The 26,758-nt window shown below is 43.5% G+C and overlaps 1 protein-coding gene across 1 annotated transcript in view; it reads left to right on the plus strand.

Moving 5' to 3' along the window:
* Positions 1-26,758, plus strand: part of LOC142774381 (cytochrome P450 3A18-like) — a 43,556-nt gene that overhangs the window by 7,752 nt on the left and 9,046 nt on the right. The window contains exons 2-9 of the mRNA XM_075874761.1: positions 6,810-6,915; positions 9,172-9,224; positions 9,536-9,632; positions 11,307-11,432; positions 13,543-13,786; positions 15,904-16,031; positions 18,503-18,596; positions 24,975-25,047. Of these exons, the coding sequence (XP_075730876.1) occupies positions 6,810-6,915; positions 9,172-9,224; positions 9,536-9,632; positions 11,307-11,432; positions 13,543-13,786; positions 15,904-16,031; positions 18,503-18,596; positions 24,975-25,047 (921 nt within the window). The remainder of the gene's footprint in view (positions 1-6,809; positions 6,916-9,171; positions 9,225-9,535; positions 9,633-11,306; positions 11,433-13,542; positions 13,787-15,903; positions 16,032-18,502; positions 18,597-24,974; positions 25,048-26,758) is intronic.

Genomic DNA, 26,758 nt, shown 5'->3' on the forward strand with positions numbered 1-26,758 from the left:
TCTCAAACATTTGGAAAACGGTGCAATGTCTGCGTCACCCTACGGAACAGCGTTTTCCATACAAAGCGCTCACGCTACTTCAAGGGCGGCAAGACATCGATGTCGCAGATGATTTCTGTGCGCAGATCGCCAACCAAGCCACTCGTCCAGGTTCTCTAGTAAGAGGTGACGTCCTCCGTTCCCGTGACTACCACATTTCCCTTTTACAATGGAGGAGCTCGAGGTTGCACTACCTCTCTGCAGGCGTTCAACTTCTCCGGGTCCAGATGGTATTTCGTACCGAGCCTTGTGGAACCTTGGGGAAGGTGCAAGGAGAGAACTGTTGAGCCTTTACAACATCTCGTGGCAGGATGGCAATGTTCCTGACGACTGGAAAGGAAGCTGCTTGGTACCCATCTTGAAGTGGGGCAAATCCCCACTCGAACTCGCCTCATACTGCCCAATATCACTTACCAGCTGCGTAGAAAAGGTAATGAAAAGGATGATACTTGGCCGCCTGGAGTGTTATATTGAATACAACAAGATTTATTTGAATCCAATGGCTGGTTTCCGATGCGACCGCTCTTCCAATGACAATGTCTTTGATCTAGTTTCGTACATTCAGCACGAAAGATCCCGTAAGTGACTATCTACAGCTTTGTTTCTAGATTTGAAAGGCGCGTATAATAATGTACTACATGAAGCCATTTTGGGTGCTCTTGCGGTGGTTGGCCTTGGTGGTCGAGTATTTCGGTGGATTTCGAGTTACTTGGCTGCAAGGCCATTCTTTGTGTTAACAGAAGATAGCCCAACTACGCGACGCTATACTTCCAGGGGTGTTCCTCAAGGCGGAGTTCTTAGCCCGACGCTATTCGGTCTTGCACTAATTGGCCTTGCTGAATACTTGCCAAGTACCATTAGGATCACAATATACGCAGACGACATCTGTGTCTGGACTTTGGCAATCACATGTCCTCAGATATGTTCCCGGCTTTAAAGAGCAGCAACTATGATTTCCAACTACTTGTTAAAACAAGGTCTCAGCATATCACCAGAAAAATGTGCACTGGTGGCCTCCACTCGCAAAGAAATCACCACTTGTGTCATCTCAATCAGCGGGCCACCCGTTTCTTACGCCAGAACACACCGGTTTCTGGGCATCATTATTGATAGGGACCTCTGTTGCAGTCCGCATGTGGCCTTTAGGAAGAAGCGCCTGACCGCTATTTCCCAATTGTTTAAGTTTCTGGCGGGAAAGACGTGGGGTATGTCAGTAGGCGCAACGATGGAGCTCTACAGAGCCCTATTTCTCGGTTTCCTGAGATATAGCTTGCCCGTGCTTAGCAATACCTGCAAGATCAAAGTTCGTGTTCTACAGGCAGTACAAGCCTAAGTACTGAGAGTGTGCCTTGGTCTGCCCAGATGTACGTCAACAGAGGCTACAATTGCAATTGCTGGTGACTATTCAATACAGACTCACATTTCTGTAGGAGTAACGAGAACGCACATCAGACACTTCGCACGTGCTCCCTGTTATCACCTTGCACTCTTGCCTTCAGAGAGGCCCCAAGCATGGTTCGCTAAAATGATTGGGAACTACAACGAGAAACTTCCCTCGGGCTTCACTCCTGCAGCTAAGCCATCGATACGCCCTTAGGATCTTATTCAACCCACAGTGAATCTTAGTTAACCAAGGATCCGGAGGAAATCTGAGCTTCCATCGCCCGTGCTGAAACAACTATCTCTGCTTATTTTTCACGAGAAATATTCAGACAATTTACATATATATACCAATGGCTCCACAATCGCCAGTGTTCGTCCGGTGCAGTAGTTGTTCGAGCAAGATTTGTTACCATCAGCTTTAGGACTGACCACTCCACGGCATCTACAGCATCGGAACTATGCTCTGCCCTTTGTGTAGTCAATCGGCAACCACTTCAACAATGGTCGATTTTCAGTGACTCAAGGGCTGCCCTACAATCTGGGCTCTCAGCACTGAGTTTTCGAAATTCGATGCCTTCTCCACACTTCACACGAGAAAGGGTACCATGTGGCGTTTCGGTGGCTGTCAAGTCACTGCGGCGTCATAAGGAACGAACATGCCGATACTGCCGCACGGGCAGCTCTTGAAGGTATACACGAGAAGAAGCCATACCACTTTCGCGGACCGATGCTGCCAGTAATCTTCGACGAATTGCGCGTGAAATCACGTTTTCACTATAGTGCCCACCAAGCAACCAGACCACCCAGACGAATCGTCAGCACCACCTGTCCTCTTTGATGGCTTTTCGTATCCCCACTGGGCTCGACCGAAGAGAAGCCACTCTTCTTCATTGCTTATAGATGAGGTGGCATTTACAAAATCTTATTAATTTATCATAGGAATGGCCAATAACGCTCTCTGCGATGCCTGTCTTTGCGAAGAGATGCTGCACCACATCCTGTGCGACTGTCCATTGTATGGCATCCAGAGACAGTCACTTGCGTCCGTTCTTGCGTGCATCGACAGCAGCCAAATGTCTGTGGGCACTATTCTTTCAAGTGCCCGAGAGAAGACATTGCAACCGAAGGCGACAAAAGCACTGTTGAAATTCCTACGCGACATGGACTTGAACAAGCAGCTGTAACAGCAATTTATCACACCACGAAAGACAAGACTGGACTATGATTGAGTGTGGGCGTGTGTACTGCCTAATGTGCTGTGTTTAGCTCTCTTCCCTCTCTTCTCTCTATCTTTCATCTCCCCAATCCCCCTCTCATGCACAGGCTAGCAAACCGGCTGCCTATAGACTGGTTAACATCCTTGCCGTCTTTTTCCTCATATTTTCCTGAGAAATAACAAATAATGGCAAGATTTTGCTAGTAAAATTGAAGATACCCCCTGCATCATAAATATTAATTATCTTTTTCGAATAGAAATTCACACATAATATCATTATTCGTCATAATGTGAAATAAAGAATAATGGCCAACTTCTACAAGTACAATTGCAAGATACCCCGTACGCCAAAAATCACCACAACCTTTCTCTCGCAGATATTCAAACTTATTGCCATTATTCGTCATTCTGCGGAATAACGAATAATGGCAAACTTTTACAGGTAAAACTGCAAGATACTCTCTACGCCATAAATCACTAATCTTTCTTAAGTACGGGTTCACCCACAGTGCCATTATTCGTCATTCTGCGGAATTACGAGTACTGGCAATGTGAGCGGAATGACTAGGTACCCGCTACAAATCTGTAAGGCCTTATGTGCACTTAATTCATGCTGAGGCAGGTGGCTGAGGAATATTGTGTCTGAGGCCTTCGTGATGCGTTGGAAACTTTCAACGACTCATTCGTTACACAGTTACTAATGAGTGACACGATTATGTATCAAAGAAATTTCGGCGTGGGTGGCCGTGTCAGCGTTCACGTCGTTCGTTACGAGTAAAAAATCATTCATCATCTTTCCCATGGGCAAAAAATAAGAAATTCGCAAATAAAAAGAATGAGAAAAATTTTCAGGTCCGGGTGGGGACCTAACCGAGACCCTTTGCGTGGCAAGTAGGTACGTTCTACTACAAAACCACAATGTTTGTGGCACTGCTTTAAAAAAAAACTGAAACTTATGAATGTCATGCACTGGAAGAAGTCGTCGTAACGAATTACAAACAGCGTGGCGGAAGCGTATAAACACGCCAGGCGTCAAAACATGACATGAGCAACGCGCAAGCGTTGTGAAGGCCCACCCGTTACGAGAGTCACTCAGACATATTTGATCATCATCCTCAGCAGCAGCACAACCATCAACGAAACGAACAGCTGCGTAACTGACGTGTTGCTTACCCGGACGCTTCATGGTGGCGGTCAAAACATTCAATAAGCACTAAATGGTTACAGAGAGGTTAAGTGGTTGTGTTGGGGCCATATTGGGCTCCTCCCCTCACAGTATTACGTGGAACCTCCATTCCGGAGTGTCATTGGCATATGTAGAAGCAGGGCCTTGTGGGCCTTAAGGTCTTGACTGCTTAGCACGGGCACCTCCCCATCCTTTCTCGTGGGGTTGGAGTTGCGGAGAATAGATGGGTTGATAGGCACGCCCAGACTACGTGGAAGGTGTCAGCTACTTCTCCACGGCACTGAAAAATTCCATAAAAGGATAAATTGAAATGTTCTAGCTCCGCCGGACGCCATACGGTGTTGAATAAACAGATTTAAAAGGAGGCTCCTCTCCTCAGGGGTATCGCCCCTTACAAGGGTCCGGATACGCCGGCGCTCCTCCTTGTAGTAATTGGTGATGCCTCTGAATGAAAGGTCCGAATTGCCTGTTTGGAAGTAGACTTCCAGCGAAGGGAGATAGCCGAGGAAGAGAATGCGCGGGCCTGTTCGTTTCCCTTAAACGCTTGGTGACTGGGTGCCGAAACCAGATTGCGTGGAGTTGGATCAGTGTATCGGCAGCTAGATTCCAGCATGCGCTGAACTAGCGGACGAGGCCCCCCTTGGGACCTTCGCTCATTCGCAAAGTTCGCTTCCAACATGTCCTTCGTTGAACTCGCAGGCATCTTAGCGACGTGTGAACGTAGTGCGGTGAACAGAGCGCGAATAACGTGCTCGAGGTTTTCTTGCTGTTTGCTTCCAGGTGGTACTTGATGTGGGCTCAGTGCATCAGCATAGATGCGCTTGGTAGACTGTTTCGTGATACCTTTCTCACCAGCGTTAAGCACTTGTGTTGACTCAGTACCAGCTCTTGTCGGATTCAGGCGCGGAAAATTTCCTGCTACTCATTGTCCAAACCACCATGTTGTGGCGCGCCGGACGTCTTCTTTGTGAGCGATAGTTCGTTTACAGTCTTCGGGCTGAGGACAAACGTCTTATTTCTGTTCGTGCTGGACATCAGCCATAGCTAGCAGGGTGGTCACCGCCACAGTTTGCACACACAAGTTTTTCTTTAGTTGTACACGACTTAAAGTCATGAGGCCCCCCACAGCACTTACACCTCTGTTCTCCACGACAGTGTTTAGCAACATGACCAAAACGCTGACATTTAAAACAGCGTGGCGGCGTCTCTACGTAGTCTACAAGCTCGTGTCTGGTAAAGCCAAGGTTGATCTTTTCTGGGCGTTCCGAATGGGGAGCGAATGTGAGAACCACAGAGTCAGTGCGCCTTGATTCTCACTTGGATGATGAGGTTTGGACCCGTCGTATGATTCTTCTGGCGTGGTATACTCCCTGAGGTCTCAGGTAGGTTAACAGCTCTTCGTCCGAGTACCATCTTGGGACTCCTTTTATAATGCATGTATTTTTCATGTAGCTGTGTGGTACACGAGCAGATATGGCAAGGCCGCAGATGGTGTTCGCCTCTAGAAGCATATTAGCTTGGTGTTCTGTCTCTATATCCATGAGCAGGGCTCCCTGGTCTGTGAAATGGCTCTTAACTGGGGCTCCACCGAAAATCGTTTCAATATGAGAGTATAGGAGAATAAGGTTCACTTGCCTCAAGTTAGCTCCTTCGGATGTTGCAGCAATTAACACAGGAATGCCCACCATCCTGTCTTTGCGAAGTCGCACAAGACGGAAACTGCTCTCGCCCATGTCTAGATCTGTGAGGTTCGCCTCGTTGTGATCCCCGATGACAGTTGATTCGTCCTCAGATTCAGCGCTTTGTTGTTACTAGCAGTCAGGTATGCTTGCGCAAACCAGCTGGTGCTTCTGATCTGGTGTCACACCTTGGGAGATCATGGCGGCGCTCTCACCGATGCTTGTTTCGGTTCTTCTAGCACATTCCGACGCGGCGGGCTGCGCAGCACCCGTCGGTTGCCGATACGGCAGGTACCTTTTCGAGTCGTCTGATGTCTTCAGCAGTGCTGAGCCGTAATATAAACAACAAACGATAAATGCAGACAGCCTTGGAAAAAATGAATAACACATCCTCGAGTCACAGTACTTGCCACTCACCCAAACTGAGTGGTAAATATTCGTAAAAGTCTTGGTTAGGTTCGTAATATGTTCCATAAAGAGACGCAAGGTGGCATTTTAACGACTGAGTACAATATATCTTTTCCTCTTACTTTGTTCGCATGTGTCAGTGCAACCGCCGCATGGAGTAAAAACATTTACTTGCGTAAGCACATGGACTGGGAATGTGCGAGTGCAATGTGCTCTCAGTTTGCCTAATTGCGTTTTCCCCTAATTAATATCTAGACAATCTAGCAAGCTTCGCTTCATATTTTGTGAATAGCTTTGGCACGCCACCCCCCCCCCCTTTTTTTTGACGGTGAATAACAAGTGGTATAGGTCACGCTTTCCCGCTAATCTTGGGTTTCCTGTGACGAGGGTGATGAATGACACCAAATACGTGAATGCATCAACGGCTGAAATGGCCTCCACACGCGCTTCGTATGTCAATCGAACCACCAGCTGCTGCTCATGCGAGATATAACCTCGCGCGATGCCTGGGTTGACACGTTTTGTGAGCTATGTACTGTGCAGCGTTAATCTTTCGTGACAGATCTTTGCAACTTCGCTCGTGCTAGATAGACTCTTAAACTTTTTGCGGTGGTGAATTCATTAGACAATACGCCCCTTTGGTGAACTAATTTCATGGCTACATAAAGGTTTGTTGCAAGGCCCCCTCAAAAATAGAGGCAGTAGCTCGAAGAATACGCGCACGAGTAAACTGGACATTATAGCAACAGTGTGGGCAGCATGCATAGATTTATTTTCCGACATTTCCTTGGTAACAGCCTAGCCGTTGTCATTTCTCGTATTGTATAGCCTGGTACACGTTTTTCGTCGATATCCAATGAACGATGTTCATTTGCTAGTACTCATTCATTGCTTTCAGGTTTTGTGGTCATCGTGCATGGAAGTTCTCGCTGTTCAAAAGGCTCGGAATACCAGGTCCACAGCCCAGCTTCGTGTTCGGAAACCTCGAAGAGCTTCTTGGGAAGGTAATGATCAAGATCGTATATATATATATATATATATATATATATCTATATATATATATATATATATATATATATATATATATATATATATATATATATATATATATATATATATATATATATATATATATATACATTATTGCAATCTAACAGACAATAATGCCAAGGAAGGTATAGGGGAAGTTATTAGGCCAATTGCAATGTAAATGAGAAGAAAGAAAAGTGGGTGAAAAGATAACTGCACACAGCAAGTTATCTTTTCACCCACTTTTCTTTCTTCTCATTTACATTGCAATTGGCCTAATAACTTCCCCTATACCTTCCTTGGCATTATTGTCTGTTAGATCTCATTATTATTCTGTAAAACACGAAAAACGGGTCCTTCAGTATACTCTTGTTTCCCTTATATATATATATATATATATATATATATACATATATATATATATATATATATATATATATATATATATACATATATATATATTTAGGGGAAACCAGTGTATATATATTTATAATTACATATATATGTGCTAGAATGCCCCGCCGTGGTGGTCTAGTGGCTAAGGTACTCGGCTACTGACCCGCAGGCAGGTCGCGGGTTCGAATCCCGGCTGCGGCGGCTGCATTTCCGATGGAGACGGAAATGTTGTAGGCCCGTGTGCTCAGATTTGGGTGCACGTTAAAGAACCCCAGGTGGTCAAAATTTCCGGAGTCCTCCACTACGGCGTCTCTCATGATCATATGGTGGTTTTGGGACGTTAAACCCCACATATCAATCAATATGTGCTAGAATGCTCACACCATCTGTACACCAATGACGTCACTCGAAGAACGTGCTGAGCTCATGCGAAAACAGATTTTTGTGCCAAAGGTTGACAAGATTTGAAGCTGGACAGGAAACTGGGGCGTATGTTTTAATATACGAATGATGGGACAAATAAACAAAGAATAATTGCCATTTGATTTGGTGGAAAATATCAAATGGCAAGCTGTTTTTTTTTGTTTTTAGCAAAAAGGGAGTGGATAAGCCACACTACCCGTGCATCCTTATTAAGAGCCCGACGCCGCCGCATATTCCCACTAAAACAATACACAAAATACTAGCTATAAAAATAACGCCCGAATCAAGGATTTTCCTTGTAGCGCGGCTAATAAAACAAATCACTAGATATTCATTTCCTGCATTTCACGATAACAATAGCAGACCTCGAGCAGTAGGATGAACAGGTGGATAGAAGACCTTGATTTATAATGGCAAGTGCCTTCCCAGATTTGAAACAGAAAAAAACATACAATCCACATCAGGGAAGAAAACCTCTGTGTTGCAGGTGAGACAAGTGGCGTGCAACGCTAATGCAACCATTTGGTTCGTTCTCTGTTCTGTTCGAAGTGGCTTGGTGAGGAGACGTCCAGGTTCATACAAGTTCGGCTAGTAGCTGATGCACTGTGTATTCTCATTACTTGATTAGTTGATCATTTGCTTCTGCAAGTTGCGACACACATATGAACCCATTAGTAATTGTCGACTTTTATTACGCAGGAAGTATTATAAGAAAAATGCTGGTGTTTTACGCAAATAACACATTGCCTGCCACAACGCTTAGTCTCAGGTTTTCACCGTTATTGAGCGACCACAATTGTGAAAGTTACAACATTTGTATTGCTGGTCCGAGCCTCCAGGTAGGCCTATAATGTTTATTGTCTCTGCGTTCACGCTAATAATAATAATAATAATAATAATAATAATAATAATAATAATAATAATAATAATAATAATAATAATAATAATAATAATAATAATAATAATAATAATAATAATAATAATAATAATAATAATAATAATAATAATAATAATCTTATTATTATTATTATTATTATTATTATTATTATTATTATTATAATTATTATATTATTATTATTTCTGTAACCACGACATAGTTAAGAGAGCCACCATAGTGGAGGGCTGCGGATATTTTTACCCCCTTGGGGTTAAAAATATCGTGCCCCCAAATCTATGCTCACGGGCCTCAAGAATATTCGCCTCCATCTAAAATTCCAAGCGGTGGCATTGATTAGGATTTCGAACAGCCTTCTCTAAACGCCGAAAGATCAGCTTAACCTTATTATATATTTTTCCTAAATATTCTGCAAATTTCAAAGACATCTTCTGAAACCACCTGAATGTGTTGGTTTTTTTCGTCTTGTAACGATTTACACATTCTTCTTTGTTTGTTTTTTTCGTGATGAATACAGGGAATGGCAGCGACCTTCGACGATTGGATCACAAAATATGGCGATCTTGTTGGGTTAGTAAGTTTTATGGCACTTTAGGCGAAGTATACTGACTACAAAAAAATATGCATATCTGCCGCTGGAACGTATCACACTCAAGAAACTTCCAGATAAAAATAAAACAAAGCATAAAGATGGCATACATATAAACATAATTATAGTCCTGAAACTTGTGAATGCAAAAGCCTTCATTTTAGTGTAGCACACATTGAAGCACGATGCACATATTCCATGTAATTCATTTCATACTCATGGCAAATATTAACATCTAATAAAAACAAAATAATACTTTGAAATACTTTCATGAATTGATGCTTTGCTGCAGGTATTTTCATGGGTCTATTCCTGCAGTGCTAACGAGTGATCCTGAAATGATCAAGCAAGTATTCGTGAAAGATGGCAAAACAATTACGGGAAGACAGGTTAGCAAGAAGTTCTATTAGTGTTTACTTATTTGTCAATGGAAAATAAGAAGTGCGAAAAACTTTAACCGGGAGCACGTGTTGAAAGCAAACTTCTGCTGCAATTTTCTTGCAACATCTATAATAAAAACTACTACGTGAAACAGCCAGCCATTCTTTGCAATTATCCGTCAATACACTGGCATAGCGTCGATGCGTTTAAACAATTGCGAACAAAGAGTGAATGCATCTATGGAAAAATCATAATGATTCTGTTTGAAGGCCTTGCTTAGTTTTATTGTTGCTGTATGTCCAGTGCCTTGAATCTCACTTATGTCACCATTATTAGACATTTTTGAAGTTTCACAGAAAGACCTACTTGCTGCGAGCTGCGGTGACTCAGCGGCTGAGTGACCGCATGAGATAACGTGAGATAAAGGTTCTTTTCTAAAAGGGGTGGCTTAATTTTGGTCAAAGCCAAGCAGAAACAAAAACAAAGAACGAGAAATAAAATAAAAATAAAAATGACAGCATATTTGCGGGATGAATGATTGGGTCACGCTCCGCGACCGCACCGCTTCGGCCTCCCGTTGTCGTAATAGGGGTCTCTTCGAGCGTGAACCGCCATCGCCCTGCGCGCACGCCGCTCTGCAGCTTTGTGTATCCTCCGTTGCCGAGCATCTGAATGGGTGCGCGCGCACCAAATTGGCGCTTTTATTGTGCTATAGAGCGCCCCCTGGCGTACGACGCCACCGAAGAACACGCAATTGTAGTCGTGTGATCGTCTCTCTCTCCTACCGTACGTGTGACGTTCATCCTTCTTTTCTACAAAGAACACCCTCTAGTGTCGCACCATTTGCATTTTTCAGCGAATAGTACAAGTACCACCTCCATTGCCGGTTCAAGAATTAACGAAAGGTGGTTACCCACAATGGGGACGCACGAGCGACGCCATAAGGAGCTTCGCCCCTAAAACGGCAGCGGCTCATGCGCTAGACTGCTTTCAATGAGCACCAGGCACAACATATGATATGCCGGCAGCCAAGGACACGCATGCACGTCGTAGCTCTGGGTAATTCACTCTGGAATGAGCAGCACCATTTCTGGGCTCTCCTTTTGTCACTCAATATTATCCATATTGTTCACCCATAACTTGTTTGCGACAACTACGCTCGCCCAGGGCTACCACGTCACAAACAAGTGGCACGCTCCATGTCGTGACATATCATTTTCAAAAAAAAGTAGCAAGCTCAGACACTTAAAAAAAAAGAAATATAAGCAAGCCAGGTGACCTCGAGTATTGTTGCATAGTCGAAAGACGACCCAAAATAAGCGAGATTTCTCGCCCAGTGTTTCATGATGTTAAACCCAATAAAGGAACTACGTTTAATATATATATACAAATTGCTTCGTGTGCAACGAGCTCCCAGAATGTATCCTTTAACGTCTTAAGGACACAATGTGTTCGTAAAGCTTCTTTATATTGTCAATACGTTGGTAAAACTGAGGTGAGAGTGCCCCTTTTTGAGCACCAACTACGGTAATCACAAAGCGGCGCATTTGATGGGGCCTGTAACTGAAGTGTGTCACAGGGCAGCGTTAGCATGTCAATTAAGAATTAGAGGTCGTTAATTGAATATATTCAGCAACATATTCGTGAATCAGCGTAACAACAACAATGCGTTGTCCTCACAGGTTTTCACGTATGTCACAAAGCCACTGCTGCTTAACCAGGTACGCCTCACCAGGGTGTTCGGTCAAGAATGGAAGGAACTTCGAGGCCTCCTATCTCCTACGTTCAAAGGGTCTTACATGAAACAGGTTAGTGCAGTATGGCTTCGTCTAATATCGACTCTCTACATAACTCTGTATCAGATAGGGATGACTAGTTCTCTGGTACCCCCCTCTCCAGCAGATTAAGATAAGAAGCAACTAGTAGAAAAGGCCAAACAACCACACTCTAAACTTCTTTTAAAACTAAAAGTTAGTCTTGAAAACGATTTCATTTTTGCATGGATCACCACATACCTGTCCTAGAGAGCAATTTGTGTTCATCGATGACGTCAACTCGCATTCTGCCTCCGTCCCCTTCGGCATCCCGAAGGCTCCGTGCTTGGGCCATTATTCTTCATGATCTTCATAAATGACATCGTTCATGACATACCGGCCAAAATCACTTTATTCGCAGACGACTGCATCTTATATAACGAAATCCGCTGTTCTGACGATCAGCTTTGTGTTAACCAATCATTATCCCTAATTCAAAACCGGTGTACCTCGTGGCAGATGCAAATAAACCACAGTAAAACTGAGCAATGACAATCACTCGCAAGAAAAACCGACTCATTTTCACTTATAGTATCGGCGGCAATACCCTATCTGTAGTCTCGAATCATAAATACCTGGGGGCTGTCATTACAGCTGACCTTCGATTGAATGATCACGTCACCTACATACACAAGAAGGCCATGCAGCATCTAGGGTGCTTACGGCAAACGCTTTCGAAGGCTTCAAGGGATGTGAAGCTCTTGGCTTATTAAACATATGTTAGACCAACACTTGAATACGCTGCAGCAGTACGGGACCCGCACACAAATACAAATATACGCAAACTAGAAAATATTCAAACAAACGCTGCTAGGTTTATTTTCAATTCATACAATTCGAAAAGTCGCCAAGCACTCTTTTAACTTCGCAAATCTAGAATGTATACAAAGCCGACGCTATCGCGAAAGGCAAAAAATATTCTATTTGATATATCATGACAAGCTGGGAATCGGCAAAAGCACGTACTTGAAACCTTTTACACAACAGCGTCTCACTCGATCTTTCCACTCAAAAAGGTCAGCGAAATTTTGTGCAAAACTAACTCCTACATGAATTCTTTTTTTCCCCGTACAATCCGAGATTGGAACCGTTTGCCCAGAGAAATAATCGAGTTTCCTTTTGTTTCCGTATTCACTGCCGCATTTCAAGGGACGTAATGATAGCGCTTTTATCACTAGTGCTGTAGCAACGTGTCATAGGAGCTTCCCTTGTGAGTCACTTTGCTCGATGTATTCTTTGTTTTTTTTTTCAGTTATATCTCTGATAATACGGAGTGTGTTAAAATGTAAAAGTCACTTAACAGACACTTGTTTTCTTTTCTTTTCCCAAGATTTGTAGCGTTAGACACTGCATTGTATCAAGTGTCACTACGTACGTTGGCATACCCTTTGTTCGCCATTACATATCGTATTATTGTACTCCAGTGCCACATCTCACACGTCATTTGATTCTTTTTGCTGTTTTTTGTGAGCTCTTTTTTATTGTTCAAATGCATTTCCACAGAAAATGTAGAGCCTCCACTCCTGCTTAAGGCCTGGAAATTCAGGTCAGCAGTATTCAGTAAATAAATAAATAAAAATATTTGCAGAGGAACCTTCCTGAGTATGAAATATTAGCCATCACACGACAACACTAAAGTTTACAATAGTCGTAAATAGTCGTAGAGAAAGTAATTGTCGACAATGACCATTATTGCGCATTAGTTAGGCTGCATTGGCCATGATGTAGCCATTATATATGAAGTAGTTACATGCTGTAGTAACTGCACAATCTTATTTACTTATGATATATTAGAATACCGTAATATATATCTAAATAATGCTCTAAATGCGTATTCATAGGGTATCTATGACAATTGACGACCCCAAGACCCGATGCATTCATAACCTTGACTTCCGGGCCCGCGTTCACCAGGATATGCGAACGCAGTCCAAAGAGGCGTGAACATTGTCAAAGGGGCAAGAAGAAAATAACTACTCCGAGAATGAAAGTCATTGTTCGCGCAAATGATAGAGAGAAATCATAATACAGAGTCGTATGAATGATGTAAACAGAAAGTGACAAAAGCCCGCATTGTCGATGCTAACGCAAGTTCTGCTCGCAGGCTGTTGTGATCATGAAGGATCGCACCAAGCTGTTCGCGGATATGATAGAGGTGGCCTCCAGAAAGCAGAGTGGAGTGGTCAACATGCACGACCATGTGCTGCGTCTGGCCATGGACGTAGCCATGGGCGTCTTCCACGGCACTCGGACAGAAGTGCAGCGTGGCGACGAGGCAGCCAGCAAACTATTGCACAAGTGCAGGCAGTGTACCGGAATGTTTGGAGAAAGCAAGATGGTGCTTATAAGTAAGAACCAATTGCTCCCATTTTTTGTAAAGAACAGAAGTCGTTGTCTTGTGTAATAGGCGCACAGGTGCTTTAGATTGACCGGATTGAAGAACAATCCGGATCCATTGCTCTTTCAGGGGTGTGTGCCCAAACTCGATCAAAACTTGGCTGAACAATAGTGTTTTGTATAAATACACTGAAGGGAGCTCTGGCACTTATAGATGAATGAACGCACGGCGCTTCAGCCATAGTGAAATCGATGGATAGTGCACCGACTTGTCTAATCTTCATTCTTCTGACTCCGCTTGGCTTCGCGTGGCTTCAAGCTTCTTTGGGATGAAACGAATATCAGGAAATGTTCTGCAGTCACCACCCCAACCCCTTACGCTCACCGATTCCAATCGGGTCACAAAGTACAAAACTGTACGTTGTTTCATTCAAAACGAAAACAAAAACACAACAATAAACAAAGCCGCATGCGCTTTCGGAGCCCGCAAGCCCGAAGACTAGGCGAGTGCGTGTACTACCCATAAGTCCCATGATCGCTGTGCGATCGCAGAGCCACAGTCCCCTCTAGTTAAATTTAGGAATAGCTATGATAAAAACCATGCAAAAGTGACTATAAATGATTGCGATGAAGAAACTTGACCAGGATTAGCTCTGACCTCAATAAAAAGCACCTGTGCTACAGTGCTATGTCTCCTGGGCTCTCGAACAAGTTTCAATTCCAAGCTCGCCCGTCACTTTGACGGGCTCAGCACATCATAATTCTTACGCCTAAGACTACAGCATAATTCCTACGCCTAAGACTACATTACTGTGCTTTGTAAAATCTGCAGTGTGAACGAAGCAGCCCATTTACTGGTGCAGAACGGCGGCACGGCCCACATTATCCCTCGGTCGAAGATCGAGTGAACGTGCGTTCGCGAGAACTTTTACACGGAGGATGATGTGTAACCCTTACACATGGGTAACAGTTTGGTTAGGATCAGCACATTTAAAATACCAGTAATATCTGGGGTTTTACGTCTCAAAACCACGAAATGGTTACGTGAGACGCCACAGTGAAGGGCTCCAGAAAGTTTGACCATCTGGTGTTCTTTAGCGCGCTCTGACACCATGCACAGTCCCCGGGCCTCTACCGTTTCACCGCCATCAAAATGCGACTGCCACTAAAAGGCTCGAACCCACGACCTTCGGGCCAGCTGCTGAACGCCCTAGCAACTATTCCACAGCGGCTAACAGTTAGAGGATTTCGATTCGCAGAATCGCCATTGAGCTTAGTATATAAACGAACATTTACCACTTGTTGACATGGACGGAGTCGCAAGTTGAACTGAACACAAACAACTTCAAAATATCTATTGAGAAAATAGATCTAGGCGAGAAAAAAAGACAAGCAAAAAATGACGCCAATTCCATGGTGCTCTTGCTTTTTTTATCAATGTATTTCCTAAAGAAAGAGTGACCAATAAAAGTTAACGTCGCTATTTTCGAGTCGTGAAATGGTCAAGAGGAATTTTTTTTTCGTAAAGCCACAGATTGAAACAGCCTGCGTCACATAATTGCTGCACACCCGCATTCATACGAAAGATACAATTTTCCCGAATGAAATCATGCGATGTCCATTTCATAATTTCAACTTCTTGTATATATTGCACAATCATGTAGGCATATTATCCATGTCATGTTCAGTAATGCTTATTCAAATGTTATTTCTAACAATGTATACCGAACATATGTAAACCCACCCCTCATATAAAATCCCAGGTGTGGCTTCTAAGGTCAAAAATGAAATAAAACGAAACCTTCAGTACCTTATAAGTGTGGCAGATTGGGCTAGTTGGTATGACATGACAAGAAATTTACAGCACGAGAACAGAACGGCGACACAGAAACAAGAAGGACCTTCGTGTCCTTCGTGTCATTCTTGTCTCTGTGTCGTCGTTCTGTTCTCACGCTATAACTATCGTCATCGAGTACCTGTTGTACGGACTCAGAGTGTGGGGATTTAAACCTGCTGGAAGTGTCCCGTAAATATTCGGCACATACCATACGAAATGTGCCACCGTGCTTGCCAAGCTAGCGCGCCATGGGCGAGTGCAAATATCCGCTTATTTTTTCTGTTACTGCAGATTCCATTTCAGAGTTACCATTTCTTTTCAAGCCGCTGCTGAAGTACGGCCTTTCTCGAGGTGTTCCCATGGATGCTGTGCTTGCCTACTTCGGGCCACTTTTCGAACAGCGGAGACAAACAAATGGCGTAAGTATGCACTTTTTATTCACAGGTATAAGTCGCATAACACGTTGGGCTAGCTGCTTCTTTTAGTCGTTAATTTTGCGCCAAATATACGCTAGACAGACCAATGAGTTATTGCTCAACATCAGCTCCTCTTTTTTTTTCTTTCTCTGTGTAGCATATACTTAGCTTAGCAATGATGTAAGTATTTTATACTAGTCTATGAGCGGAGTTGCCGCGGGGTGGGTTTGAAGAAGAGCGAGACCTATAGGCAAAAATATTCAAAGTCGCCATCTAATTTCATTTGGTCACCAAATACGTAGCCAAATAACATAAGTGGTAATATAAGTAGTTCTTTATTAAGTTTCATCGAAGAAATCATATCATTTTCAATATACGTGAACCTATAAAAATAAAAGTACATTTTTTCCTTGTTGCTTGGTGTTGAGTATAGATATACGCCAGCCATCTGAGGGGCAGGCGTGTAGCCAGAACATTTTTGGGGAGAGGGGGGCACCTTCTTGATTTCGAGAGGGGCACCCCCTTGAAATGGTCATTTTTCGCTCTCTGTGCCACGGCAAAAAGAAAAAAAAATTTCGGACTCCCTGGCTGCCCTCCTGCCGAGGGGTGAAGGGTTGCGTGCGCTTACTGGTTAACAGGAAAAAAAATAGCTTGAAAATAACGCAGTTTATCTCTAAATGGTGCTAATAGTGCTCTAGGACAAAAATACAAAAGCAGCCAGAAAGTATCTATGGAGCCAACCTGAAATTTCTGTCGATGGATGGGGTTGAAAAGTATCAAACTGGTGCAAAGTATAGGCACCCACGGCAGCCTTGTCTCGGAGTGTAAGCTTGCGCGAGATATGAGATTAAGCAAGCGCTTCCATTAACATGGCGGCGTTTTTGGCACTATGATGAGCTGCAAATTATTGAGCTCATAGAATTTCATCCAAAATAAGATCCCGTCTTGTGTAAATTTGCGGGTGATTCTTTGGCAAGAGTGAAGAAGGATGTAATAGCACAAAGAGCGTCTTTCATGTCCACCCTTCTTCACTGCGTCCACCTAACCCTTATTACATTTCAGGTACGTCGCACTGTACTAGGGCTACCACAATCTATCTTGAGGTCCTTCTCTGCGTAAAAATTCAAACTATAATTTGAATGTTTACGCAAAAAAGAGAATAAAGAGTTATAGAAAAAAACGAAGGAGCCTATATGAACACGAAATGTCAGATTACTTGGAAACACTGGAGGCTACGCTAATCTTTGACACAAGTCTGCATGTTATTGTGACAACACGAAGGTAAGGGATATGACAGTGTCGCGTAATTGTAGCGAGGCCGTTCTGTAGGCCCATAGTTGTGGTATAAGGAAGAAAGTATCGTAGAACTGCTGTTCGAATGTCACATACATATCAATCAGCACACAGCGTTGCGGCAATAGTAACAAAGCTATGACCTCTATTGGACTTGGCGTATCGCAATCGATTTCTTTCAGCTGTAGTAGGGGATGGCCCGAAGAACATCTTCAAGTAAAAATGATATATGTGTATATATGTCTGACGTGCTTTTACCACATGGTCTTATTTCAGTGTGTGAAAATTTTTTTTGATGTTTTTACTTTTGTTGCTTCACCTTGACGTACCACTTTTAAAGAAATTATGTAGTTTTTGCCTTATTTTTTGCTACAGTTTCTTTTGTACACTTGCCAGTGTTATTTTTTTGCTGAGTATGCCATTTCTCTGCCTTTATTTGCTTTGTTTGTGTTCTTTTGCCCTTCCTGCTTGGGCCCCTGTTCGGGCCTGCAGTATTTTCTAAATAAAAATAATAAATAAATAAATAAATAAAAGTGATAGTATGGTTGCTGGGCGATCGAAACACGTAGGTTGAATCAAGATTTGAGACCCATCATCTTTGTCCGCGATAGAGCAATACATTCGATATACTGTATAAACTCAATGAGAAAACCATCGTGTGACATGTCACATTTGTAAGAGAAAGTTATGGCTAGTCTGCGGTGTATCCTTCCCAAAAGAACGTTGCTTCAAAAAGGCGTTACTTTATTTTGTCAAGCAGGACGCAGAGTTGGGGGATATTGATCAGTATGTTGATAATGGTATTCATTATGAGCTGTTGCTAGAAACAAAATGCAAATACTACATTTTATTCTCTTGCGTAAACTTAAACCGTACTTTTAACTGTACAGCATATCATAACATATTAGAGATTAACATAGCGAAGGTGGTTCTGTTTACCCTCAGTGCGTAGCCAACTGAACCGTTACGTTTTGGTTATTAAACAAACATTGATAACGCCAGATGTACGCGTAAGGCGTGTTGGTGAACATGAAACGTAGTTCAAATAAGCTCTCACTAGTATTCACAGTTGGTTATGGTTATTCCATTAAATGATGAACTGTAGAACACTATTTCATAATTAAACAGCGCTTGAACGTGAAACAGTGCATAATGATCGGTGGTGTCGGTTTTACATGCAGGCAAACAAGGCGGATCTTCTCCAGACGCTCCTAAACGCCGAATCTGAAGATAGCCCAAGTATAAATGTTGGACCAGTGGGGAACAACGATAACTGTAAGAGCTGATCACAATTATTCTCCGTACCGTTTTAGTGCTGGTGTGATTAAAGTATTCCGCCTATTGCTCGAATACGCCAGCCTATCTGTAGCATAATTATACAGACAGGCACGAACAACTAACACGCATACCAGTATACACTCAACAGATATCTAACGTATTCTATCCATACCCGAGGATGTCAAAACAAATAAGACCAAAAGAATGACAGATCATTGGTAACGCTCGATATATATTGAAGGTCCAGATCAACTGTATTGATAGTGCACCACAGATACTTACAGTGTTTGCGTTTTCTTAAAGGGACCCTAAAACGGTTTTTTGAAGGTTTTGTAGCGTTTGGGATAGAGCGTCGTCAAACTATTCGCGACACTAGTTTAGCGACACATCGTGTACCAAGGCCGCTACGGGCAAGCAAATACCCTCTTTCCGACCTCTGCCTTGCCTCCTCCACTCATGAGAAGCGCTGACATCCCTGATAATCGCATTGCTCTCATGAGCACACTTGAAGATTTAGGCTTTGCCCAGTCTAGACCTCCAAGTATGCACCCCTACTGGTTGCGCGCGTTCTCGGAGGCCACCACAGAGTGCGCCTGGCCACACGCGCGCTTTCTAACAAAAAAGACAAATGTCGCGGAGTGGTTGATACCTGGTCCGACAGATGCCGCCACCCTACCAGCTCATCTTACTTCCGCGCATTCCACAGCCAATGCGATAAGCAGCCAGGGTGACATCGCTTTACCAGAGCATGCCATTCTGTGAATGGGCGGTTGAAAACGCGCTTCCCTGAGTCGCAGCTATCTGCAATGATCTGCTGCTTTAAAGCATTGTAATACATAATACAGTTTATGAAGAGAGCAGAAATCTGTCTGTAAATGAACCTTAAATCTTGGTCTACCAACCCAATCAGTGTGTTTGTACAATATGGCGAAAACCGTTCTAGGGTTCGTTTAAGTGCCAACATGACAAATTATTGCCCAACACTTTGAGCTATCTCAAGCCTGTGTATGATTTCAGACTGTTTATTGAAGCAGAGTGTTCATAAGGCCGTGTCTACGCAACAGTTTTGATTTATTATTTATTCGAGAGGCAAACAGATTGCACCTATGGCAACAGCTGTTTACATGCCACCTTTATGCCAGTTCGTGGAAGGAGCCTTTGCAGGTCATATGCAGAGCCCCTATATTGTCTTCAGCATTGAAGTCTGCGTCTTTAGATTGTGCCAAAGGAAGCTACCGAAAAATGGCAGATATCATCACAGATGTCCCAAGGACGGCTATGGACTTCGTCGGCTGGTGCCTCGCATCGCGGTACTGCAGAGCTGTGACCTGACTTCCATGATCCTGCTGAAAGTTGCCCAAGGCAGCGGACAATGTCCTGGCTGCAGATATCCCACTGCATAGCTTCCGGCCACCTGGATTTTAAGACGTGTTTCAACGATCAAATGAAACAGTGGAAGGGAGCAGCACTTTTTGGCATCTGTGGACATCCTTGACGAAGAAGGTCATTGTGGAGGTGCAGCGATAACACAATTGCGCAACGGAACTTCGAGCAAGCAAGTACCCCAATGGTGTTTTATTTCAGCGGGGCTTACATCCGGTAACCAGACGTTCATCGGCGCCATGGTGAATTCGAAAGGGTGTTTCGAAGGAAGCAGTTAGCAGCGTGACTTGTTCACTGAAGTGAGCAGTAGCACCAGTTGACAGAGTGAAAAAAAAAATTTTGACTTTGTGATTGTGCTACTTGCTCAATCCTAGTACGTGAACTGCCTGAGATGGCAGGGTGTCGAAAACACAGGCATAACAACATCAGATAGCAATCAAGACTGCGTTTTCAATCCTTGAAAAGCAGAGTATGGCTCGAGGAAGGCTTGATTCTGTCAGTGTGTAGTATGCCAATAGGTTTTCGTGGAGCGAGTGACCAATTAGTGCACGGCAACACTTCCATGGACTTGGTCTATCAAAGTATACCTTTGAGTAATCAAGAGTTAAATCTCATGCGTAAATACAGAGTGATAGAAAAAATAGAATTCGGTTGAACATGGAGAAATCGAAGAATTACGCAAAGGCATGTGTCGTGTTCTCCATCAGGGAAAGCCAAGTTTCGCTGGAGAACAGATCCTTTCATCGGTCGAGTATGGAACAAAAACAAGGTTTGCAGAGAATGCGAAAGCGAAAATAAAATGGCGACAGCCTTTTTGCAGTGCCCTGCTATTTTTCTCCTGCTTTTAGGCCTAACGACGGGAGGTAATAGCCTTTTTTTGTAGTACCAGTTGTCCTTAATCGCCATGACCGAAAATAAAGAAACGTTAAATAAAGGAAGACTTGCGTAAACATGACTCTGAGCAATAAAAAATGACATGAAAGGTCCGTTTCAATAAAAGTAAAGCCTGAACTTGCATACCCCCCCCCCATTCCTAGTGCGCATGCTTATGAAATGAATATGTTTCAATTCACAATAATTACGAAGGTGAGCGCTCTGAAGCATCACGACAAAACACGAAGCAATAAAAAATAATAAGATAAAGACGCCTATAGATGCAGGTGAAAACGAAGCTGACTTTATGAAAAAATGAAAAGGAAACAAAGAAACCAAAAACAAAGAAGCAGACTTTATAGCTAAGGGTGCCCAAGCTGATGCTGGTCCAAGCTATTGCACACTATATCTGCATTCAGAGAATGAAGTATTGTTGCCATTGTGTATAGTGTCCGGGTGTCTCATAGACTCTTGAATAATTCCAATGCCACGCTTATTCTTCGCACCGCTTTTAAGCCACGCTCAGCAACAGTGCTTAACTCCCCTAGTGATAACTAAGTAGCCATTTGTGATTTATCTTTCTTTTCGTTTATATCTTTTACACAAAATGTACAATGTGAGCATACAGTGAACTATGTGAACAATTCAGTGGTTGATGAGGACATCTCCTGTCATATCAATGCGACCGGCATAGTCTGCGGGAACACTCAGTAGCATATACCCAAAAATCGATGTTTACTTCGATAATTTTCTCAATTAGGAATATTTAACCAATTATAACTTTCCCGGCGGTTTGAAATTCATTGCCATAACTATAATTTACACATTTGTGCATACAGAACAGGTATACATAAGGTTTGACCAAGGCAAGTGGTGAATACTTGAGGATAAATACTGTTATACGTTGTTGCGAAGTGCGCCTCCGACGACGTTACGAAGGGCGCCTCGAAATCTCACCGCTGAAACCACTGTTTACGAAAGACGGCGACGCCAACACGGTCCCGAAGGCGCCACTGCTTCGATTTCCACCGGGAAGGTCACCAGCCGTTTGGTAGCGTAGGTTTCTCAGCTCACGACTGCTTCTGCGCTGAGCTGGTAGACGAGCGGATGAGACGACGGTGAGTTAAACAAGGTTTATGTACAGCATATATACAGATGCGTTACAAATTCGGCACTGGGGCCGACAGAGACGCGAAGGGCTGAGCTCTTCTCTCAAACACATAGCTCTACTCTCAAATGGGTCTGCTGTCAAAAGGGTCTCTTCTCTCGACGCGCCACAGAGCTTCTTTTATATGTCCCGGGTCCAACCCAAATGTCCAACCCGAAGCGCCGCTGGTCGCGAGGTCAGAATCCTCCAATGGGGTCGCCGCTGGGCCGCGTCCTTCTTTCTCATCGAATCTGGAGAGGCTGCGCTGCAGGTGGCTGCACCCAAGGACGAGTGACGTCGCCGCGCATTGCGTCAGCCGCCAGACAGGAAGACGCCGGTTGTTTACTCGACGGGCTCGCGGCTGAGGTGACTCACTGCACGTGCGCGCCAGAAAGGCGCCGTTTCGTGATGACACCGTTGAGTTGTTGATTGCGTCAGGCGGGCTCGCGTGCTTGCCTTGACACAGATTGCCTTTTTCCGAAGTACGGACGTTTGCTGTGGACTCGCAGGCATAACAACGTGGGGGGTGAATCTTGCAATGACGCCAATGATAAATGGAATTGAAAATAGGGCTGAGCTAACCACTGTTAAGTGCATAAGTATGACATAACAAGTCCTGATACAGTGCCGGAGCATTACGCTTCACGGGAAATAGGCGACAGTTTATGGAAGTAATATTTCCAGTCAATCTGTTACCACAAACCTCCAATTTCTCGCATGCTGTGACGTGCACCACAAATACAGTTTGGAAATAGCTGCCAGAAATGTTTTCCAAGTCCTCTAAAATGCTTCTGAGAAATGCAGATTCAAACATGCTGGTACAGTGCTTTCGCGTGGCGCTACAGCAGAGGACTAACTCATCTAACCATTAAAGTACTTGGCTCTAAACTACTTTGACTTCGAAGATGATTGCGCGGTTTCGTTCTGGCTTTCACTGTATACCCTTCACAGGGGCACTATTTCCTCATTGCTCACCTATTTCTTCACAAAACACGTGGACAATGTCAGCGCAAAGCGTTCAGCCAATCAAAACATTCCGTTTGCCGCGGTGGATCACTGGCTAATGCTCTGCTGCTGACCCGAAAGTCACGGTCTCAATACCGGCCAAGGTGGTTGCATTTCAGAGGAATACTGTCTGCTGTGTGATGGTGCACATTAAGAGAACACCAGATTGTGAAATTTCCCGGAACCCTTTACTACGGTGTCTCTCATGATAATGTCGTAATTTCGGGACGTAAAGCCGTAGATATTATTATGAAAATGTTTCTATTTATGGGTATGCGATATCTCCACTTTCGCTATGAAAACCCGCAAGTTGAAGCTATATCAGTTGGTCACGCATGATATTCATGCAATATGAGGCAGAACGGGCTTGAGATTGCACGAAAAAGCAGGGCCCCCACGAGACAGTTCACAGGGGATATCTCTCGTAAATTGAATGATCAAAAACTTATTTTATTGAGACGTCACGTACGTGGACAGACTTCTGACGTCACTAAAGACGGGAAAAATTAAAAATATATTATAGGTCTCTTTAGACTAAGATTGAAAGAATGATCTACTGATGCCACGGTTGGTACTAGTTAACGTCAAACGCGCGTTTTGTTATGATTTTTTTTTCGTTATTCGCGTAGCACAGTGGAAATATTCGGTGCTTTGGTAGATAATTACTTCCTTATGAAAAAGTGCCCAATCCTATATATACCAGAATCACTATCAGCTTTTATTATTGACTTTGGCAATGGAACATTCGGTGTGCTGTAATACATTACACAAGCAGAAAACACACTTAGTCCTTGGACGCCGAGATGTTGTTCTGTGTACTCTCTTCGGTTTTAAGAACTTGGATCTGCGACTGAAATACTGAAATAAACTTAGACACGCACCATCGAAGAAAGAAACATAGGGACAGAACAGAGAGTGCGTCACTCACAACCAGCTTTATTCTCACAACATGGCTGACATATATTGCCGAGGCATATGCGCGGGCACATCGCCTCACATGATCGTATGACAAAATGATGAAGAAAAGGCCACTAAACGAGACAAAAGTCGAAGAATTATAAGTTCATTGACTTGTGTAGTTTAACGTCCCAAAACCACCACATGATTATGAGAGACGCCGTATAGGAGGGCTCCGGAAATTTCGGCCACCTGAAGTTCTTTAACGCGCACCCAAATCTGAGCTCACGGGCCTACAACATTTCGCCTCCATAGGAAATGCAGCCGCCGCAGCCGGGATTCGATCCCGCGACCTGCGGGTGAGCATCCGAGTACCTTAGCCACTAGACCACAGTGGTGTGGCACATATAAGTTCACCATCATGCAGAGCAACAGATGCATAACTAACACACCTATCTCCCTTCTTTTAGAAGTAGTATGCTTTCGTGATTTCTCGTGCCGAGGTGTCATTACTCTTTGCAAGGACGGATACACGGAAAAACCCAGGCTCACACTTGCAGGAACCACCACGCACAAGGCGAATGTGCCAAAATTTTATTTTTCACAGAAATTTCAGGCTCCTGACTTCTGTCGTTCTAGCACCGGCCTGTTTGGCCGATATATACCCCGCCCCATCTAAGCGGGATCTCGTACACAGCTCCAACCAAGCAGGCTAAATATCCTTGCGTGCCTCTTCCCATACGGGGAGGGCCTCGGTGCAGTCGATATTCGTGAACAGAGGCTAGCCACCTTACGGACCCGTCACTATTATACTAATTGTATTGCGCAGTTTGACGTATCTGTGAAGTCTATTTCTAGTTCCATCGCAGACAGGCGTCCTAACACCCAACCGATTATGTTTAAAATGCGCACAAATATTGGTGCAATGGATGGTATGAAAAGATAGCTAGACACGCAATATTTTCCGCACTATTATGATACGTGAACAAATTATGTGAGGGAAGCATGACAGTAAGATTAAATAAGGAACAATCTCACGTTCTCTCTTCCTAATGCCTTATTTTTTTCAGGCGGACGAAAGAAGCCACACCTCACTTGTCGGACACGAACACTGGCGAACGGTACGCTATTCATAATTGCTGCGTAAGTACACAACTCTGTACGTTGTAACAACTGAAACTGCAGTCAGTGCGTATTTGAAAAACATTGAGAGTAAGAAAAAAAAAACTCAGAAGCTCTCACCCTTTGGGGAAATATATATGGACAAGTGAAGCGTGGCATGTGCGTGTCTGGCCTAGCACAATTTTCTCTTTGTTTCTCCTTTTCTTTATTTTGTTATTTTTTTATCTTTCTTTCATTTTTGTCCTTTCTTCCTTTCTTCATCTCTCAAACTTTCATTCTGTCTTTTTTCTTCCTGTTCTACTTTGTCTTCCTCTTTTTCATTTCTCTCTCTCGCTCTTTCTTTTTTTCTTCCTTCCCATCTATCTTGCTGTCTTTCTGTCTTTGAATTGCGCGGTCTCTCTCCAGACTCGAAATTGACCGCCATCTACGCGCTTAGTGGCGCAACAATGCGGTTCCTACAGACAACAGTGAAAGTAATGCGTTAATATCGATCCTACAATGAAATGCGTCAACGTGAAATGACGAGTCACGCCGATAAGAGATCAGATTTATATATCAGACCCAACTGATCACCGACAAGCTCAAGTTATGAAAACAATCAGTTGTACAAAAAAAACTGCACAAATACGCAGGGGATCGACCGACGCAGTTCAGAGGAGCGCGTTTCTCTCTCGCCGAGGTTGCCGGAAGTTTGCGTAACCCACCGACATCTATCAGTTATAAAAGCTTCGCTCAAAACGCTTGCACTGGGAAAAGATCTTGTATAAGCGCGAGCTGTAGAGATCCGGAGGCGCTAATACACGCAAAGGTAACGCTTTGACAATCACTGAATTTTAGTTTGAATTGATCTAACGCTTTTACCGCACGCTCAATATAGTTTTTTTCTTACTCATTTGCTTATTTATGTAACCCGTAGGCCTTGTTCTTATTTCAGTGCTTCTTCCGTCATTGTTCGAGGGCTTGTCACATTACTTGTATGCGCGATAAGTCATGTTCTGCTACATACTAACGTTTATTTTTGCGTGATCATTTCTCTGTATAGCTCCTCGAAAAGTTATATTGTGTGTCCTTTCCACAATGGTAATCGGTTGTAGCGCACCGATGGGCACTGCTCATTGTTTGTCCGTACGATTTGTTCGTTAATCATGACTTTGTCGACTAGTATATGTGCCATGCCACCTTACAAAGAACGTAAAAGGAAAAAAAAATGTAACTGATAAATTTTGCCTGAAGTTTTCAGTAACATCACCTTATTCGGTCCCAAAAACTATTGCAAGAAAAGCGGAATACAAATGCCTTGATTATTCTTCTTCTTAATAATATTACATACGCAACAAGACTGCCTTTGAGCCGAGGTTATGCTTCGCGTTTCACGCTAGGACGATTGAATGCGTCTCTCCTAAAAATACACGACATCCTGCACGTTTGAAATAAGCAACCCGCAAATGTTTCGAGCTCCACATAAATGTTTATTGCAACAATGTAGTCCTCCTTTGGATAATCGCAGCAGACAGTACACGTCACTGACAATATTGAATAGTTGTATCTCACCCCAAGCAATATTTTCGATCCCATTGTGGCGCCTTTATACACATAAGCAGAATAGCGAAAGAGAATGTGCTCGTGGAGTAGTAAGTACTAACAGGGGATGTAATAGTGGTTCATAATGTACAATACAAAAAAAGCAAATATATACCTGAGGACAATTTCTGCTTTTCTTACAATGTGGCTG

This window comes from Rhipicephalus microplus, chromosome 10 (assembly GCF_043290135.1).
Source record: "Rhipicephalus microplus isolate Deutch F79 chromosome 10, USDA_Rmic, whole genome shotgun sequence".
NCBI lineage: Eukaryota > Metazoa > Arthropoda > Arachnida > Ixodida > Ixodidae > Rhipicephalus > Rhipicephalus microplus.